This window comes from Anarrhichthys ocellatus, unplaced genomic scaffold (genome assembly GCF_004355925.1).
Source record: "Anarrhichthys ocellatus isolate YVR2014 unplaced genomic scaffold, GSC_Weel_1.0 scaffold76, whole genome shotgun sequence".
In the NCBI taxonomy this organism is placed as follows: domain Eukaryota; kingdom Metazoa; phylum Chordata; class Actinopteri; order Perciformes; family Anarhichadidae; genus Anarrhichthys; species Anarrhichthys ocellatus.
Genome location: NW_022280106.1, coordinates 153,642 through 175,175, shown reverse-complemented (window position 1 = coordinate 175,175; position 21,534 = coordinate 153,642). Strand labels below are relative to the sequence as shown.

Genomic DNA, 21,534 nt, shown 5'->3' with positions numbered 1-21,534 from the left:
GAATTAACTTTCACCGCTCTTGGTCAGTCAAGTGAAAGCCAGGCATAAGCAAGTGAAGACACCATAGATGTGAATGAGCACCTAACTTCCTCTACATCATAGCTACAATGGCCCATCAAGTACTTACAGATTGACACTACCACATACAGATATGTAACGCACACCCTTGCTGGTCATCACAACCCAATTTAGATCTAGAACTCAAAAGCAGGGCTGTTAACCATTTCAATTAAACATGGCATACATTTAAGAAAGCTACAAGGCGGTAGCGGTCAGCCGACATGGTTACCAGCCAATCATCACTCTTTACTTTCCAACGTTTGGCAGCAACAACAGTTCTTGACTATAGTATGCAGGCATTTAAGGGACTTTAAATTATTGAAGACACCGGAGAATATAAATGTTATTAATGTGAATATTGTTGTTCGTAACATGTAACACTGCTTACCTGGGTCAAGTCCTGGTCCGTCAATAGATGCAACTCTCGTGGTTTGAAGCAGTTCTGACATTTACTTTTGTTGAAGAAGTTCGCCTGGAATTTCCTACAGGGGTTTTCTTTCGCGGCAGACATTCTATTTCCCCACCTTTTAATCTCCGGGGTAATATGTTTCGAAGATTTGCATCAACAGTGGGGGAACGTTAATCCCGTTGTGTTGTTGTGCGTTCTATTCCAACTTGGAAAAAGCTCCAGCACTTCGATGCATTTTCAAGTAGAAAGACCAAACAGGAATTGAATTGTTAGGGTGCAAGGTTCAAATCAAACGCTTCTTTTGTCTGTTTAGCTGTATCCAACTGCTGCTTCCCAATGAATAATAAGCTGACATCAAGCCAGCCTTCTCATCACCCATTCAGTGATGAATGCGTTTCAGTCCATGGCCTGCAACCACAAAGCGGAGTGTCGAGGAAGGTGGCTAATATCCTGTTAGCTTGCCAGTGGTTTTTCAAATCAATAACGTGATGGCGTACGCCACAGAAACAACATTTGTACACAGTTACCGCCTTTGAGCTCCACTAAGTAACAACAGACCTCCATGTGAAGGACCCAACCCAAAAGAAAGCTTGCAGCTAGACAGCAGGCTACTCTCTCAGTCGCAGCAGTCAGCCCATGCGAAGTTCGTCCAGTGATATCGTTAGCCCAGTTAGCTAACTAGCAGATAGGCTAGCTAATGAAATCTTCTACAGGCTTGCATCTTTAAAATTACTTTAAAAAAAATAGACGGTCCAAAAATTCAAACGGTTCCAGTGCTTTTCTCCAAGGTAGAGACGCTGCATGCATGGAAAGCACCTCTTGACCAGTCACAGAGGGCAAAATTGGCATTTAGGGTTTGGTTCCATAACTAGCCTGGTTTGCAGCAATAGCTGTATTTTCTTCATTCCCAACGGAACGAAGGGGGAGCAGAGAGAGCCCACACAAGCTCCTGGAATTCTACGGAGTCTCGCGATGACTGCTCACTGGCACCGCCCACAGCGAGAGCACAGTTACTGAGTTTTTAAATACATTACAATTGTGGACCTTGATTAGATAATCTGTTAAATGTAACGTAAAATAAACAATACGAGCTGAAAAACTAATAACAAGTAACAGTCCGCCAGAAGAAGTGGTGCATTCAAAATGGTAATTGTAGACGTTTTAACAGCTAAATGTGCTTGAAGTATTTTACAAGTCAAAGTAGCCTATTTATTATGCATAAATGCATGCTTTTCATTACTACATAATTATGTGTAGTCATGAGTAGTGTGTCCCACAGCTGGTTTAGGAGGAGTTAATGCTAACTATTTCATATATTTGTTAAAAAACGATGACAATGCCAACATAATCATATATTTTGTATGTAAAATCTTAATCGGCTTTACTATAACAGATAAATGTAGTGGAGTAAAAAGTACAGTGTTGATCAGTTGCTGGTATCATTTTCACCTTATCTGTGTGTGAGTAAATTTAGTCCTGGAGACAACTACTAGCAGGAACTACCATAGAAGAGGTACTAGTATTTGCCAGGTGTTTATATCTGTCAGTCCGTCTGTCTGTCACAACTGTCGCAAAACTTTACAGGTGTGTAGATGAGATCAAGATGAAGGCCGAGTTGATAGATGGTCTAAGCAAGGGCACGGCATGTAGGGGTTGGAGGTGGGGGAGGAGCATCGCATTGCCCCTTATGTACAGTATTTAGTTATTCTAGAATAACCCAACCAATTAGAATAAATACTGAGTCAGACAAATAAAGTCTAAGTATTGCAGCCTTAAAGGTGTAATCTCACCTAGGAAAGTGCTTAAATCAAGTGATTTCTGCATTCAATATTTATTGAAAAGAGAATCATTCTTGAGTTGGAAAACATTACGAACTAAAACAGCAGCACAAGACTTGCCCCTTAACACAACTGAGACTCTCACTTTTCGTCCATCCCTTCATGCTGGCAACAAGGGGACATGCCTCAGATACCACATATGTGTGTATTAAGGGCTAACTGAAGGAGAGGCTATTATAAGCAGCAGGTTCCAGTGGACAGCAACAGGACAGACAGACAGAGGAACTGAGCTGTGTGAATGGACGAGGGACGTAGAGGGAGAAGGGCTTCTGTTCCCTAACTAAATCCGGAAAAAACAAGCCAGTCGGATTAGCTCCCTGTTCGTGCTGTAAGTGAACCTAGAATAACACAGATTACGTAATCTGTGTGTGTGCGTCTGTTGTGTGGTTGATATATACGTTCACTCCCTGTGCAAACTGACTAACCCACTAGGATCCAATCTTGTGTCAGGTGAGGGGCTGAGCTGGGAACTGGGTCTCAGGAGTCATATATACAAGTTTTAATGTGGATTAGGGCTTATTTGAATTTATTTTCCCAAGTAAAGCAGGGCAAGTAAGGTCATCCATTGCTTGTAAATGTGAGCCTCTTGAATTGCCCCCCCTGGGGTATCCTGTGACAATATCCTGGAGGTGACATAGTGCACGGCATTCTGTGGTGGCAGCTTGACCAGAATATATTTAGCTGTTCTCCCCAAACTCATTTTACAAGTGCGTTCACAAGGCCAGCAAATGCCAATTCTTCCCTCAAGGGGCTGAACACATCCAGAGCAGGAAGCAATATTTTGTCACAGTCAACATAAATACAGGTACACATAGTGTATAGATCAGATACATTGGTCTGCAAGTATCTTTACATTGTACAGTACTAATGACTCTGGGCTATGTAGTAATTTACATTTATCTGACTGTAGCATGTTGTCCAATTTAGAGTAATAGTTTGTCAAATGCTTATCCACTTTCTTGCCAAGAGTAACTGTAGAAGAGAAGATCAATACCATTCTTAATTGCTTATCTAACTCTAGCCAGGACAGCAAATAAGACTATTTCCCCAAATGTCAGCTGCTTTAAATACCATTTCAGTAGTTATAGGTTGAAAGTTTACCTGTGTTCTACTAAGATTTCCCTCCTCCCAGTGTAGACAGGAAGAGACACACAATACAGATAGTGTATCACATTTTTTAGCCTGAGGTTTACTTCTTTGATATTGTTAAAACAGATTGATGAAGGTTACTGTCCTACTCATGATTGCTTCAGACAGATCATTAGCAACAGTTAGTGTTCTCCTATAGTACACTGGTAAGGTGAGTCCTGATACATAAAGCCCATCATCCATTATTGGTTTTCACAATTGAATCAATACCAAATGCAAAAGAGGAGTTATAGATTTAGAAACACATTTATAGGATGGATTTTGAGCTCCTTAGATCATTGAGATGTGTTCTGCATTTACTTTTTTTGTTACTGACACTGTATTAGTTTACACCACAAATGAGCTCACCTTAGGAGACCATAAACCTGATCCCAGTTGTCCTGTCAGCACAGACTGCTGGCTCTTCTAATGCAGGTTAGTAGGTGTGTAGCTGTTGCCTGCACTGATCCTGTGCCCTCTCTACAGAACATGGCCCTGCCCTCTGTGATGGTGTTGCCCCTGCTGATTGTCGTGGCAGCGGGGTTATACTACATCTACAATGAAGTCATGCAGTTCATGTCCAAGTCCTTAGTGCGGAACAAAGTAATGGTGATCACTGATGCTGTGTCTGGGGTGGGAACAGGTAAATCCACTTGTGTTTTGTAATATTTAACGTAATTTCTTTGCCATGGAGATTTTATTTTCGTCAGCAGGATGTCTCAGATGCAAAGTCCATGAAATTTCACTATAATAATAATAATAATGCATTTTATTTGTAACGCACTTTTCATTTTAAAAAATCTCAGAGTGCCACAGAGCCAGTACATAGTAAAAACATCGTAAAAAACATAGTTAAAACAAACTATAATAAAAGAAGTAGTAAGCATAAAAAAACAGTGAATGAACAGAAACCCAAAAGAAATAACTGACAGTGATTTAGGTCAGAAATGCCTTCCTGAATAGAAAGGTTTTTAGGCCAGTTTTAAAAGAGACCAGTGTCTGTGTTGCCCTTAGGTGGTCAGGGAGACTGTTCCATAGGCGTGGAGCTGCCGAGCCAAAGGCCCGGTGGCTCATGGTGCGGAGATTGGTGTTGGGGACCCGGAGGAGCGAGCTGTTTGAAGATCTGAGGGTGCGGATGGAGATTTGGGGTGTGATGAAGTCTTGTAGGTAGGGAAGTGCGTGTCCATTTATGCATTTATGTGTGAGTAGTAGGACTTTGTAGTCAATCCGGAATGAGACAGGGAGCCAGTGTAGTGAGTGCAGAATGGGTGTTATGTGCTCATACTTCCGAACTCTCATCAGGATCCTGGCAGCGCTGTTTTGAATGTATTGCAGCTTCTGGATGTTCTTGGCAGTGATCCCAGTGAAGAGTGAGTTACAGTAGTCCAGTCTTGAGGAGATAAAGGCGTGGACGAGCTTCTCTGCATCTGACAGGGTTAAAGTGGGGCGGAGTTTGGAGATGTTTTTGAGATGATAAAACGAGGTTTTGCACAGGTGTTTTATATGGTCATTAAAGGTCAGGTAAGGGTCAAACCTAACTCCCAGATTAGTCACTGTGGAGGAGAGGGGGATGACCTGGCCGTCGAAGGTGAGATGAGTTATGGAGGATGACTGAACCTGGTGTGGAGTGCCAACAAGGAGGGCTTCGGTTTTGCTACTGTTTAACTGGAGAAAGTTGTTGCTCATCCACGCCTTTATCTCCCCAAGACAGGAGGTGAGACATGACATGGCTGCAGAGGGGCGTGGGGCAGTTTTGATGTAGAGCTGTGTATCGTCAGCATAACAGTGGAAAAACATCCTATGTCTGCTGATGACATGACCGAGGGGGAGCATGTAAATAATGAAGAGGATGGGGCCGAGGACTGACCCTTGCGGAACACCACAGGAGACAGGGAGCAATCTGGACTTGCATCTTCCCAGTGAGACATATTCAGTTCTGCCTGAAAGGTAGGACTGAAACCACTTGAGTGCAGAGTCTGATAGTCCAATGGTGGTGTGGAGGCGCTCTAGGAGGATAGTGTGATCCACTGTGTCAAATGCAGCAGTCAGGTCCAGGAGGATGAGGAGTGAGGGTGATCCTGCATTGGCTGTCATCAGCAGGTCATTCGTCACCCTGAGCAAAGCTGTTTGAGTGCTGTGGCCTGAACGAAATCCTGACTGAAATTTGTTGTGTTTGAGGTGGTCCTGAAGTTGAGAAGCAACTACCTTCTCTAACACTTTGGACAGGAAGGCGAGGTTGGAGATAGGCCTGTAGTTGGCTAGAACCTCCGGGTCCAGGGTGGGCTTCTTGAGAAGGGGACAGATGACAGCAACCTTGAGTGCAGGTGGGACACAGCCAGAATGAAGGGAAAGGTTAACAACTTTGGTGATCAAAGGACTGAGAGTGGGGATATGTGATTTGAGCAGAGCAGTATGAATGGAGTCCAGGGTACAGGTACAGGATTTCATTTTTCTGAGGATTTCCTCAACATGGCTCTCCTGAACCTCAGCGAGATGTAGTGGAGACAGCACACTCGCAGATAAGGTGTTGGTGCCAGAGGGAAGCATAGATGGAGAGCTGGACATCAGAGAGTGAATGTTGTTGACCTTGGATCTAAAAAAGTAAATGAAGCTGTTGCATTACTCCTCTGTAGCCTCAGTTGAAGAGGATGGTTGTGGCTTCAGGAGATGGTTTATGGTTGAAAAAAGCTGTTTAGAGTTGCCAGGGTTTTTATTGATTAAGCTGGAATAGTACTGTGAGCGAGCATCTTTATTAAGGGAGTTGGAGTAGGCCCGTTGATGATCACGGAAAGCCTGTTTATGGACAGTGAGCCCAGAGTGTCTACAGCGTCGTTCCAGAACACGCCCAGCTGTTTTTATTTTCCGCAGCTCATATGTGAACCATGGAGCGGAGCGTGAGAAATTGACCTCACGTGACTTGACAGGGGCATGGAGATCAAAAACACTGCTCAGGGATGTATTATAGAGTTCCACTAATTCATCCATTGATGCAGAGGCTGGGCAGGTGATGAGCTGGAGATCCGTGGTTATTGTGGCTGAGTCAATGCTTTTCCAGTTCCGGAAAGACATTTGACGTTTAGGTCTAGTAGTAGGCAGCACAAAAGTCAAGGCCACCTTGTGGTCGGACACACCAAGATCATAAACCTGTAGGTTACTGATGGAAGCAGAGTCAGTGATAACCAAATCCAGAGTGTGCCCCTTGGTGTGAGTAGGAACCTCAACATGATGCTGCAGGCCAAGACACTCAAGGACACTCAGGAAATCTGCTGCAAACTGACAGGAGGGGTTGTCGACATGGATATTTAAATCACCAACAATGACAATGTTAGTTGACATAGTGCAGAGTGAGGTAAGCAGATCACTTATCTCAGGTAGAAAAGATGGGTTTGGTTTCGGAGGACGGTATATGAGAAGCACTGTCATGGAGTATGGAGGTTTGCATTTGAAGGCCAGGCATTCCATAGAGGAAAGATCAGGCATTGGCAGAGGAGACAGTTTTAGTTCAGCCCGGTGCATGATGGTTAGTCCATCACCACGACCAGAGCTGCGGGCTTTCTCCATGTACTTATAGCCAGGGGGGCATGCTTCATTAAGCACGGAGTAGCCCCCTGGTTTATGCCAGGTTTCTGTTAGGCACATGAAGTCAAGCCCTTTGTCCAGAATATGGTCGTATATGAGGAGGGATTTATTACTAGTCACTAGACTGGTAATCCTTCTGGGGCTAAGGAACAATCGACTTGTGGTGATTCAGATCTTGGATTGTGTCATTTGATGATTATTGTATTGTAGCCATGACTACAAGTAATGTATACTGACTTAATTCAGTATATGTTGCTTTGAACTGCATGTTTGTGGCAATAGCTTCATATGTTACAACTTTATTTATGTTTTCCATCCCAACAACACAGAAATCTGAATGCTTTCATAGACATGACACAGGTTAAACCCCCCACCCTCTTTCAAGGTGACCATCATTAGGGTTGACAGTTACAATACAAAAGTGGAATTACAAAGATATAAAAAATATAGGGAATTAAAAACAGAAGTCCAAAAATTGGATAGAGACTGACATTTATAAGACTATGTCGAATACAGAAAGAAGAGGAGTGTATATGTGAAACGAAATCTTCCCAAACTTCTTGCGGAATAGTTTATTTAATATCCATTTCCCAGGAAGCTGTGGTTTTATCAGTTATATAAGATTGCATCCTTATAAGGGATAACATTGAGAACTATATTTGGTCTTTTGGGATAGCATGAAAAATATTGAGAGGCAAAGCAGCAGACCTGAAGATATATCTAAAGTAAAGAGACTTTGCAAACTGTGGTCCTGGCACAGAGATGTGTATGATACAAAGATTTCATCATTAAAAAGGTCTTCAAAAAAAACCAAAAAACATCTGCACCAAAACCAATTCTAGTTGAGATGGTGTAAATCAATGGCTAAACATTTTTGAAAAAATCTGTTTATGTTATTAAGACCAAAAGGTTTTCTAAACTCTCCCTATATTATAACTGACTTTTGTAAACTAAATTTGAGTTTAAAATATGGGTTTTGCTGTTTCGAGGAAGGGCTGTCAAAAATGAAATGGAGAAATAGAAAGAGTTGACTTAGGCCATGTCCACACTACTCCGTTTTCGTTTTAAAACAAAAACGATCTCCGTCCACACAGCGTTTCAATATCGTTTTAGAGATGATCTCCTTTCACACTAAAACGCCTGAAAACGAATATCACGTGACTATTCACGTACACTGGGCATGCGGGTGGGTGTCGATGTAAACAGGAAGTAGATCGGTTGCTTAGTTAAAAAAATACGACAGAGTAATAAAGTAGTCTTTAATAATGAAAGGTCGTGTTTGATACTTAAGATCTTCTCTAAAATCTTCCTCTATAAACTTAAACAGACTCATTTAGTGGAAAGTCTTAGAAGTTTTATTTTTCAGACTTAGTTACAGTGTTGCAGGTTTTGGTCTCTCTCTCACATCAAATTTACTTTAAAATCAACACTTACACATAAAAGTTTACTAGATTATGGGTCAATAAATGTGGTCAACACACGTCTCTCACTCGTTCCCTCTCGGTTTCGTTGTTGTCTGTTCTCACTCATAGCTCTGCTGGTGGCTGAAGTCTCTGTCCTATTAGAGAGCAATTACTGCTTTTGTTCCTTTACATTTTATCTGCGGACTTCACAATAGTTGTGCAGAACAAAATAAATATTAATAAGGACAGGAAAGTCCTCCGTTTTGTGTCCATCACCCTCCCTAAAGCCACTAACCCTGACTTCAGACGGCCGCTCCTTAGGGCTGATTACGTCGCTCACTAATCGCTCCAATAACAGCTGCTTCCTCCGCAAAAAAGGCAGACTTTAACTGAACAACAGCTGCTATTAAAGACAACAAGGTCAGCATCGCCTGTAATCAGTTGTCCATGTTAAATTAACCTAGTAGTCGATCGGTAATCAATGTTGTTGTTTATGACTTGGGGTAAACGGTCACGTGATAGGAGTGTAACGCATCAGGGAAGGACACATCATGACTGCTAAGAACCAATCAAGTAGTGAACGTGGGTGTGGGTGTCATCGTTTCCAAACTTATCCGTTTTCGACCGTCCACATGAATATGTAACCCCGGCGTTTTCAAACTTATCCGTCCTCGGGAGCGTTTTCAAACTCCTCCGTTTTTGGTGCTCGAAAATGCCGGCGTAGTGTGGACGCCCAGTGTAAACGTAGCAAAACATATGCGTTTTCAAATGGAAATGGAGTATTGTGGACGTGGCCTTAAACTCCATGTTTGCCCTTTTCTATACCTGCCAATGTAGTGATCCAGTATGTTTGGCAATATTAGCTGCCCAATATTAAAATTTAAAAAATTAGGTAGATCTGTCCACCTTTTGATTTAGCTCTCTCCAAGTTTGAGTTCTTCATAATAATAATAACTTTATTTATATAGCACCTTTAAAAACAGAGTTTACAAAGTGCTTTGACAGACAAAGCAAAGCAAAAGCAAATAAAACAGTGAGGCCCAATAAAAGCAAGACAAAGTAAGGTAAAATAAATACAACAGTTCAATGGATGAAATAATAAAATTAAGTAAAATAAATGATTAATAGACAGGTACTCACTAATAGCCAAACTAGAAGTACTGTTATTAACTTGATCATGCTCATTTTTTTCAATTGTTTTTTTGGAGGTTGTATGTCAGGGACTGTTCTATTGTGTAAAAAAGTAAAAAGAGGGATGGGAAGCCTCAGCCATCTGTCTTAATAATATAAGTGTAATCAAATGTCTTAACTATATTCTAAGAAAAAAAAAAAGCTAAACCAGAGACAGCAGTGTAAAAACAACAATTTGAGGTGTTTACATGCCGATGCCGTTATTTCTTAGATGGAAGCAGTGATTTTCTGGAGTCGTGGCTGGTTGCCTAGCAATGCCTATCAGTTATGTGCCATAACTTCCTGCTCAGAAGCAGTCACTGTGACAACAAGACTGCAGGAAGTCAATGCTGCCTCCCAAGAACTAGTCTGACATATAACTACATGTTTTTAGTCTATATGTTTAGCTAAGCTTCATATTTTGCATACAGATATGACAGTGGTATCAATCTTCTTATCTAGCTCTTAAAGTAAAAAAACTATTCCTTTAAATGAGTTCTTTTTTCTTTCTGTTCAGAGTGTGCCCATCTCTTCCATAAAGGCGGTGCCAGGCTTATCCTGTGTGGGACTAGCTGGGATAAACTGGAGTCTCTGTATAACTATCTGACTGATGATGCTGACCCCAGAGAGGTGAGGAAAGGAAACAAGTAAAAATGGAACACGCTGGCATTTATTTCAGTTTGAAACATCGTTGACATGCCAGACTGAGTAAACCCTTCTAAAGTAAATCCATTACTCTTTTTTTGTGCTGTGTCATCTTTTTGGCAAACAGCTGAGAAACAAATCTTTCACTATTGCTGCTTCAGTAAACACTACTACTGTATCTCCTGTTTATATGAATATACACTGGACACTTTAAGACTTAACACAGGACACTGACATGACATGGTGGGTTTACAGTTTTAGGCAAGAATAGTCCTGTCCTTGTTTTTGTCATAATCCTCTGCTCTGTCGCCACCTTCAACCTCACAACTTCCTCCTTTTGTCAATACAATAGGAGGATATCCTGTCTGACAGCACACTGTCTTCTATACACAGGACGGAGCAGATGTGTCTATATGGAAAAAAAAACATATACATAGATAACAATATCATCTAATTAGCAAATATATGAACTCATGGCCATTGATGTTTGAGCTGTCGATGACACAAATTAAATCCATATCTGGTTACTGTTGAGATTGTTTCCCTGTGGATGATCATTGACTGCAGGTCATAGTTTACTTGCCTGTGCTGTTCCCATTGCAGCATCCACAGTAAATGTGCTTGAGGTTACTACCGCCATGACAAAATATGTCTGTGAGGTCTTTTTATATAAGCTAAGCTATTTCGATATTATAATGGCACATTTGTTTTTTTTTTATTAATAAAACAGTTAAACCAACCATTTCAAAGAGATATGTTTGATAAATCACATCTTCGTTTTATGCATGTGTTATTGAAAACATATACACATGTTAAATACCTTATAACAGACTCATTCTTTTCATTTTCTCTCATCAGTTAAACAAACAGAATGTATACCAACCTTTCATATCATATATATTAGATTCAATGTTTTAAGTGGGCTACAATTATCAGAACAATGCGAACATTCAGGCTCCCTCATGTGGCTCAAAGGTGTACTGTAGATAGAAATGTTAGACAAAAAACTATGGAATAAATTCTTCAAATTTATTTGGCAACCCAAATAAAATCTCCTGCGACCCATAGGTCGAGAATTACTGCCCTAGGCCACCAGAGCGCCCAGAATTAAAAAAAACCTGCCTTATTAGAGCACGAGAAGTTGCTATGATGTATAAAAAGAATCCACTGTATATTTTTGTAATGAGAAACTGTGTCCTTCATTGGCAAGACCAATTTACAATGACTGGTTTACATGATAAAGCTTTATATTATGCTTCGATAAGACATGGTGACATTATCACTAAAGTCATAATTTGAAGGTTGTGTCAAAATGTTAACAACATCAAATATGCTGACAGACAAAATTGTTTTTAATGTGGATAGAAATATATTTATGAAAACCGTTTCACTTTGTCCCTGATTGTGATGGACTAATCTGTGAGGCTAATCTGGAAAATCCAAACAGGTTCAATTCAACATAATAATATTGTAAAGCTAAACAATAAACCAAGAGATTCTGCACAAAGTCAAAGCAATTCAAACAATGAAATGATCAATAATATGAGATTATTCATTTGTTGTTTTTCAAAGGGGTAGTTTGACGTTTTGGGAAAAAATTATTAGAGCTATGGAACACCGTATCGATGTTCTCATCTAACTCTCAGCAAGAAAACATATTTCTCAAAATGTAGGACTATTCCTTGAAAGTGGAATAATTTTGTATTTAGTTGAGAGAAATAAATGTCATTAACGCATGAACATATCTTGATATAACCTGAAAACAACTGTATTGTTACAGCAAAAATTACTTTCCCCCATTCCGCCTCCTTCAACTTCCTTACAATACTCTCATTCTAACAAAAAACTAAGCATGTATTTTTTGTCATGACGGCAGCAACACACCACTCAGATTGATGCTTGAAGAACACAACATATTAGTATAGCAAGCTAATACAGTCTTGGGTCTCACTAGACATTTGCCCCAAAGCTGGTGATACTGGACTTCAGCGATATGGGTATGGAGGACGTGGTGGCTGAGGTGTTGGAGTGTTACGGCTGTGTGGATGTGTTGATCTGCAACAGTAGCATGAAGCTGAAGTCCCCGGTGCAAAGTGTCTCCCTAGAACTGGACAGAAACGTCATGGACATTAACTACTTCGGCCCCAGCACTCTGGCCAAAGGTGGGCTGGACTACCACTACTATTTATCTGATGTTGGTTTTTATCTAAATGCTAATATGTCCAAATAATCTGGCAGGTGTTCTTCCAACAATGATCTCAAGAAGATCGGGGCATATTGTGCTGATTAATAGCATCCAGGGAAGACTGGCTGTCCCATTCAGAAGTTCATGTGAGTTGCCTACAAAAGTCTCTTAGCTTTTCTCAATGAAAGGGTTTGTTCACTGTAATCACATACAAAAATGTACACTCTCTCCTCTTATGGTTGCTAGCCATTAGGGTAGAGTGAGGGTAGAGTAGCCAAAACTTTACTCAAGTAGAACTACTGCTACATTATAGTCTATATCAGGGGTGTCAAACTCATTTTCACTCTGGGCCACATCAGCATCACGGTTGCACTCAAAGGACCGGTTGTAAATGCAAGAGCTGCTTCTATGACTGTGTGTTTAAGTATCTCATAATTTTGACTTTCTTTCTCACAACTTCAACTTTCTATCTCATAATTTCGGCTTTGGGGATATTTTTATTATCAAGTCTAACTTTTAATTATTATTATTTTTGTTTGTTTTGCTGGTGGATTCGCGGGCCACATAAAATGACGTGGCGGGCTGGATTTGGCCCGCGGGTCTTGAGTTTGACACCCCTTGTCTATATGTTCTGTTTTTGTTAAAACTGATTTATAGAGGTGTTGACTGAATGGTCATATTGGAGGATGTAGTTTGTGATGCTGTTGAACTGTATTGTGTTTTACTGACAGGTGTTTCTATTATGTTGTCCACTCAATGCATATCATTGAGGGTGGACTAAACAAGATAAACAACTCTCTGAACTCAACATTGTAAGAGGTTTCAAACATGTAGATGTGTTCTCACATTGTGATGCAATAGAAGTCTTTCTGTGAGCTGTGACAGGACAGAAAACAATTAAAGAATGTCCCCTGTAATAACTGGAATGAGACTTCTTTACAACCGTATTACACCTCTTCTGTGTGTGTGTGTGTGTGTGTGTGTGTGTGTGTGTGTGTGTGTGTGTGTGACAACACCTGTTAGATGCTGCATCAAAGCATGCGGTGCAGGCCTTCTTCGACTGCCTCCGGGCTGAAGTGGAGGAGTATGGGATAGTCGTCAGCACCATCAGTCATACTTTTATCAATGCCTCCGACTCACCGCTAGCGGAGGGGCCCGCCCCTAAACCAAACATCCTGGCTGCATGTAAGTAAAAGAGCCAGTATGGAAGTGATTGACAGGTTGATGGTAATGAGGAATCATTCATCAATCTTTCAGTTTGTAGAAAATAGATAGGTGTGAGGTATATTTTCAAATCTTTGGAATAACCTTTTTATACAGTATGTGGATTAATGTAAATATGTGTGTTCTTACACAGTTATCACCAGCCAGTTGATCCATGGTGTAAGCCCGTCAGTCCTTGCCAATGAGATTATGCAAACGGTGAACAGGAAGAGGAAGGAGGTTATGCTGGCCCACCCCATCCCCAGGGTGGCCCTCTACCTCCGCTTCCTCCTCCCCTCATTCCTCTTTGCTGTGCTGGCTGCTGAAGTGAAGGACTCGGTCCTGGATGAGTAGATGCGGTCGGAGAAAATCTGAAAAGAGATGTGAAGTAAAGATTGTTTGGAAATGGTAGATATGTAATAGTATGTGCTTGGCACACAGCTGCATCACCACTTGGCAAAGCAGGCAACTACCCCTAGGGGCCCCGGCCCCTTGCTTCAGGTTCATCATATGGCAATTACTTTGTGGTCGTTTAGTTTAGTTATAATCCTTCAGACTTTCATAAAATCAAACCCTGTTTTCATAATATTTGTGATCTTACATGTTTATATACTGTGACGTTTCTATATATTTTTTTATTGTGAATGGTGCAGTCTGACATTTCCATGTTTCATTTATGTAAGCTAAGCAGGCCATATGGATTTGAATCCTATAAGTAACTAAATAACTATTTGTAAAATGTACTCTCTTCACCAATCTGAATCTGAATTATTTTTCAAAAAGACAATCTAAACTTCCATTTGAATGTATAGATCCAGTATTCTATGTTTAATATGTGTTTAACACACACTCAGGTAAAGCTGTAGCTGATTTCAATTGGGAATGTCTTTCTCTGTATGTCCTCTAGGTGGCAGCCACATATTGTCATTGATACTGTCTGACTCATGACGCTGAAGAGACCTTCTCTCACAATCAATTGTTAATGTGGGTTAAAGTGTCACCATATCTTCTGTTTTGAAATATCAATTAACTCTCCTAATTTGTCAACAATATCATGTTGAAAATAACTGATGAAAAGACATGAAATGATGAACTCCTGCTCGTTTAATTGCTTGTGCATTGCAATGGAAGGAAAAAATTAAAGCGTTCTAGAAATTAATTATTTCTCTACAACAAATGCTGTATATGAAAGACCTTCAGGCAGCTATGACATTCAAACAGATGCAATACTCCATTTACATATCACTCATAGATTTATTGCACTCATCACTTCAGGGTTGCAGGACAAGAGCTGCTGCCTGGTATTATCCTGGAAGGATTACATTACATTGGTGGGATCAATGTTGGTCCATGTGCTCTGAGTATTTGGTGATTACTTCATGAATAACATACCATTTGGTTGATTCATGTGACACATTATGTCAGAACTCTGTGACAAAAGGACGCCGTATAAATGGGGTGTAAATACAAAGGGGCCGATCCCTTTGTACATTGTGTGTGTGTGTGTGTGTGTGTGTGTGTGTGTGTGGTGGTGGGGGGCATCATCGTGAAGTCCAGCTGGTATACGTGAATCTGTCCTCCAGGTCACTGTCCTCTGGGGAATTCAACATCCTTTGTCTCCGGGACTGGCGGACAGCAATGTCTCTGCAATGTTCACATTAATAAATGTAGCTTTAAGACATTTCCACCTGTCAAACAACAGGGATTTCTTTGAAACACTCAGCTGGATTCTGCAAATTGGCATTTTGATTTGACACTTTTACATGTGTCACACAGCACTGCCTGATCATGTATGTTTCATCGCATGCACGAATCTGAAATTGTCAGATTCCTCTATGCCTAAAGGTAAATCAAACAGAAATGCATCGAGGTGTGCAGTAATATCTGAGAATGATCTAAGCCTAATAGCTTTTTCTCAATCATCTATCTGGGCTCTGTGGTGAGCAATATGTTGATGAAGCCCAAACACAGCGAAGATGACTGTCCCTAAGCAATATTCATCCTGAATGCAAGGCATGACTTCTATATGAGAATCACCTCACAGGGACAACTCAGAAATGGCCTTTCCATGAGTGAGGTGATCGCCCTTATCAATTTTTAAAGCTCAGTTTATTGACACTAACCTGACTTATGGAGGTTATGCAGAGGCCATCGTAATGATTCCCTAGGCCTTCATATACAACATCAAAGGGGCTAGCTCTTATATTAAAATATCGTTTGATAGTGGACGTTATTGCTCCAGTTAAGGTAATGTCTGCACAGTGGGGTTCTCTTTGTCCATCTGTTGTAGCTGGGGATATTTGTATTCTGCCCTGTGTTGAAACTGTTGAAACTATAAGTGTGCCCAAAATCAGCAATAATGGAGGCTCCTTAATTACCACAACTATACCAAAAATAACTTCCCTCAAAAAATTACATCAAACTCTGTTTCTATTTTTGTAATTGGTCTCAATTATATTGCAAATAAATAGTTATTGTAAACATAGCTGGCCTGAGGCACAAGTGAATAGAAATGGCTGGTTCGGCCCATTTAGCCCCAACAACATCAAGGTTACTCAGTCAAGCATGAAAAAGAATAAGAAAAATAATTACTTTTGCATATCTATGTATTTTATTGTTAATTTAATATTACTTTCAATATAATTCAGCTTTGTATTAAGACATTCCACCCAATAATGCGAATTACAAATGTAAATAATTTGCTGTGTATTTAGGGCCCGAGTACCGACGTAGTTGGAGCGGAGGACCTATTGTTCTTCTAATTAGGGCCCGAGCACCGACGTAGTCGGTAGAATAGGACCTATTGAAATTCAAATATTTATTTGGGCCCGAGCACCAACGTAGTTGGTAGCGTAGGACCTATTGAAATTCAAATGTTTATTATTAGGGCCCGAGCACCGACATAATCGGAGCGGAAGACCTATTGTTCTTCTAATGTTTATTATTATTATCGTGCGTCTTTCATCGCGAAAAGGAGGTGCTTGGGATACTGGTAAGATCTTGAAATTTGGCACGCAAGGCAGTCGTGGCGAAAATTGTAGTCTGATTGGGGTGTCCAGCTGCGCTATGAAACATTAGCTCAATAGCACCCCCTTTTCAGTAGCCTCAACATTGGGTTTCACCTAGCTGTATGTAAGATGGGACGTACAAAAAATCCACTTGGAGTTATTCACGAAACCAAACAGGAAGTCGGACATTTTTTATTTTATTACGTGTTTTGACTCCTAGAGATTTAACCCGATTGACTTCAGATTTGGTCAGTATGCTCTTGACACCTTGGCAGTGAAAATTTACTCAAAGATCAAAAAGTTATCGAACTATGTATCCGTGGCGTGGAGGCAAAAAAAACACCATTCGCCATGAAACAGGAAGTTGTTGTAACTCGGCCATACATTGTCTAATCGACTCCAAATTTCTCATATGTTATAACATCCTGACCCGGAACACATCCATATGACAAATTATAATCATAATTAGAGCGCCACCTAGTGGCAACAGGAAGTTATAGGTTGTGTACTTTGACATCCTGCTCCTCACAGATTAATCAGATCCCCCTAAAATGTTGTCAGAATACCTTAATACCTTGATAATGCTTCATTGTGAAGATTGTAAGAATTTGTTAAAGGACGGCGACGTGGCGGCTCGGCAAATTTAGATCCTTCGCCATGAACGAATAAACTGATGTAACTCGGCTCCACATAATCAGATCTTTTCCAGATTTCACATGTTTGATGAGACTCCATTCCTGAAGACATCTAAGGGCCAATTATGTATAATAGTCATAGCGTCACCTACTAGTAACAGGAAGTTAAAGTCTCTATACTTTGGCTTGTTTCTTTTACGAGGTGAATTGGATCAACAAAAAATTAGTTCCACACAAATGTAAGAAGTTCATAATGTCAGTTCATGAATCTTTTAATGTTTTGTCGAACGCCGTTGCCGTGGCGATGCAGTCTTCGCCATGAAAAACTAAGGTGCTCGAAACATAAGCAAACTTGGCACACAGATTTAAAGCCCAAAATTTAGTTAAATATTATGGTTGTAATGCTTCAGAGTGGCAAGTTGGCTCGATAGTACCCCCTACAAAATTTCGACAAAGCAGCCCTCGTAATACGTTTCACATAGATTTACCAAATTTGGTTGGCAGATGTATCACATTTGGACTTAAAATAAAGTAGCTTGGGCCCATGCTCTAAACCCAAGCAGAAGTCAGCCATTTTGAATTTTGTATGAATTTCTAGTGTCGTTTTTTGCCATTTCCAGGCGCTGTACTTTAATGAACTCCTCCTAGGGAAATGATCAAATCAACTTCAAATTTGGTCAAAACAGTCTAAAGACCTTTGTGATGAAAAGTTACTCAAAGTTTGTTGTTTCGTGAAAGGCCGTTGCCGTAACGACGTATTCTTCGCCATTGAAAATTAAGGTGTTTTTGAGGGGCTAAAAATGCTCAAAACATAACCAAAATTGTCACACATTCAAAATCCTGAATGTTTTTATCTGATGTTATATTAATGCTTCAGAGTGGCAAGTCGGCTTGATAGCGCCACCTACAAAATTTCGACGATGCAGCCCTCGCAGTATGTTTCACCTAGATGTATAAGTTTTGGTAAGCAGATTTATCACATGTAAAAAGTCTTTGGGGTCCATGCTTTAAACCCAACCGGAAGTCAGCCATTTTGAATTTTGTATGAATTTCTTTCTTACAAAGTTGTTTTGCCATTTCTAGCTGCTGTACTTTAACAACTCCTCCTAGGGAATTAATTAGATCAATTTGGTCAGAACAATCTAAAGACCTTATTGATTCAAAGTTACTAAAAGCTTGAGGTTTCATCGACATGGATGTGGTGTGGCAGCCATTTTATATGGTTTGACTGTACTTTGTCAAAACTGTCCCAAACTTGACATGCTTTGATGACTGTCATGACTTTAGGACTTCTGCATGCCAATATTAACTCATAGTCATAGCGCCACCTACTGGCAACCAAGGGCGTAAGCAGGATTCAATAATTACAGTGGCCCAAACACTGAACTTATTGAAAGGGTTCGTGGACACACCACCAGGAAAAGACTTCTCTGATCTAAATATGTGGAAACTAAGATGCTTGGAGAGCAGAAATTGGATAAAAGTTTCCAAATCGCCCATGTACGTGGAGTTTTTATTAATAGTAAATTGAAATGTTTTTGTTTGTTTTGGAACAGGCCATAATGTAAAGTAATTTCATTCAACGTGAAGTTTGTTTCATAAAATCAAACTGCACCCAGCCTAATTTATATGATAGATTATTTTACATTGGCTCACCTTTTGACTTAACCTTAATTCTTTACAAAAATATGTTTTTTTTCCACATGGAACTATACATTCTCCTATTTCTCCTCGACTCTTCCAGCTTGGAGTCACTCAGCAGTGATTGTCAGAGCTACCTGCACAAACAAACGATCTGCATTTACTTTGACAATCTGTTATGTTACTAACACTGAAGCGCATTCACACACATTCAGTTTTATTTTTACAGGCTTGTAGTTATGATTGCATTCGGAGGTACACTCAAAACATTTGAGGCTTAAGACCTGGCAAAATGACCTGGCTATGCCATTGGTCGACACAGGAAATACCGTTTAACTCGTGCACTCAGTGTATGATGGTCACACAGGAATGCATGGCCGCATCAACCACAGTCCTGCCAGTACCCTCGACGTGCGTGAAGTGCGTGACCCGATCAATGCTGCTTGCAGCTTTAACTAGGGCCTATTGTTCTTCAAATATTTATTATTAGGGCCCGAACACCGACGTAGTCGGAGCGTAGGACCTATTGTTCTTCAAATGTTTATTATTTAGGGCCCGAGCACCGACGTAGTCGGAGCGGAGGACCTATTGTTCTTCTAATGTTTATTATTATTATTAGGGCCCGAGCACCGACAACGTCGGGCCGGGAGGACCCTATTGAAACTGTAGGAATTATTATAATTTTTTCTCCAATGAATCGCCTTTTTGGGGGCTTTATCATATTCGAAAACTCACCAAAGTTGGCATGCATATCAGGACTGCGGTAAAACTTGATATTTTATGGGTCCCATGCTTGAGTATGAGAAAATTGCTGGCTAGCGCCCCCTAGAATTTAGCCCCCTCAGCCCGTAGGTCCAATTAACTTGAAATTTTAGACACACATGCAACCAAATGAAGTCTACAAAAAAGCATCTTCAAACCCTAAGCTCCGCGTTCCAACATTTTCCACCATTTTGAATTTAGTGAAAAACACATTTTTGCAAACTCCTCCTACACGCTGGGTCTGATTGCTTCTAACTTTGCTGTAGATCGGTATTGGATCTATATCATAAAATTTTATCAAAAGCTTTTGATATCTCATTTGGTTTAGAAGATATGGACCAATGAACTTGATAGGGCGTGGCTTTGTTTTTCAATACTCATAACTTCAAAACCATTTAACCTATTATTGTGAAATTTGTTGCATATGTGCACATCGCATCCTGTTACATACCCTAATATTTTCATTCCATTCAAACACTAGGGAGCGATACAGTAGTAAGTCCATTTTTGGCTTTTTTGTCAATTTCCATCATTTTTTGGCGTACTTTAACAAACTCCTCCCACAGAATTCATGCGATCAACTCCAAATTTGGTCAGGATGATCTAAAGACATTAATGATTAAAAGTTACTTAAATGGTCTACTGCCATTGAACGACCTCTGTTATATGTGGCGCCCATTGTCGTGGCAATGTGTCATTTGCCATGAAAAAGGAAGCTCATTTTTTTGTGGCTTAGGATGCTCAACAAGCCTTGGGACTTTGCACAGGTGTCATAGGTGATGAAAATAAACATTTCATGTGGCTTTTTGGCTTGACCGTTTCAAAATGCCTCGATAGCGCCCCCTACAAATATTCAAAATGGCAGCCCCATCACTACGTTTGATCTACATAAAATTTGATAAGCACATGTATCACATAGAGACTTAAAAAAAGTATATTGGGACCATGCTCTAAAATCAACAGGAAGTCGGCCATTTTGATTTTTGTGTGAATTTCCCTTGATTTCTAGTCGCTATACTTTAATGAACTCCTCCTAGGGACTTTGTCAGATCCACTTCAAATTTGGTCAGTACAATCTAAAGACCTTTGCAATTCAATGTTACTCAAAGCTTTACGTTTAATGGAATGGCGTAGCCGTGGCGTGGCGGCCATTTTACGTGATTCGCCATTAAACAACAAGCTGATGTACGTAAGTCCACTGCACTTGCTCAAATCTGTCCCAAATGTGCCATACTTGATAAGAGTCATGGCCTGAGGATGTCTACAAGCCAATTCTCACTCAAAGTCATAGCACCACCTGTTGCCAGTGGTGCCATAGCACCACTGGCAACAGGAAAACAGCATTATGTGACAGACGGCCTCCGATTTATGACATTTACATGATGTGGTCTGCACTTGATAAAGAGTAACATAATGCATGTTTTTGCGTGTTATCTAGCGTCACATAGTGGATACAGGAACTGGTGGAATATTTGCACTACATAATTTCCAGCATCACAGAGTCCAGCGGGACAAATACGTTAAACTCCAGGATGCGTTGTCCGATGGTCGAAGACATTCACGGCTGCGTCTGTTGGCGTCCCGCCAGTACCCCCGAGACGTGGGAAGGTGCGAGGGCCCGTACATCGCTGCTTGTAGCTTTCATTTTAGTTGTATTCAGTATGTTTTTACATACAAATTACACTTTCTTCAAAAAGCAAACTGCACTAATCCTATATTGGTGTTTAGGTTAATTTATTTTACTATCTTTTAGCTCACTTTTGCGCCCTCAGCTTTACGGTTTTGGTTGACACTCACCACTCTCATCAACTTCATGATAAACCCACTGCACACTATCTGCTCAGAAGCAAACTGCAGACAGACACAGT

The 21,534-nt window shown here is 40.5% G+C and overlaps 1 protein-coding gene across 2 annotated transcripts; it reads left to right on the top strand.

Moving 5' to 3' along the window:
• Positions 1-2,519: 2,519 nt before the first annotated feature.
• dhrs7cb (dehydrogenase/reductase (SDR family) member 7Cb) lies at positions 2,520-15,311 on the top strand. 2 transcript variants are annotated; one of them, XM_031873909.1, is made up of 7 exons: positions 2,520-2,635; positions 3,922-4,078; positions 10,105-10,217; positions 12,202-12,394; positions 12,471-12,563; positions 13,441-13,602; positions 13,775-15,311. In XM_031873909.1, the coding sequence occupies exons 2-7, from the start codon at positions 3,925-3,927 to the stop codon at positions 13,972-13,974; spliced, it is 915 nt and encodes a 304-aa protein (XP_031729769.1). In that variant the 5' UTR covers positions 2,520-2,635; positions 3,922-3,924; the 3' UTR covers positions 13,975-15,311. The 2 variants fall into 2 exon arrangements, with proteins under 2 accessions (XP_031729769.1, XP_031729768.1); XM_031873908.1 differs by having other exon boundaries at positions 12,187-12,394.
• Positions 15,312-21,534: the final 6,223 nt, after the last annotated feature.

What these genes read in the sequence shown, in the direction of transcription:
- dhrs7cb (XM_031873908.1), top strand. Translation starts at nt 3,925, where the DNA reads ATGGCCCTGCCCTCTGTGATGGTGTTGCCCCTGCTGATTGTCGTGGCA. An exon ending in TGTGTCTGGGGTGGGAACAG is followed by an intron (nt 4,079 to 10,104) that starts GTAAATCCACTT and finishes CTTTCTGTTCAG; the next exon opens with AGTGTGCCCATCTCTTCCAT. An exon ending in TGTCCCATTCAGAAGTTCAT is followed by an intron (nt 12,564 to 13,440) that starts GTGAGTTGCCTA and finishes AACACCTGTTAG; the next exon opens with ATGCTGCATCAAAGCATGCG.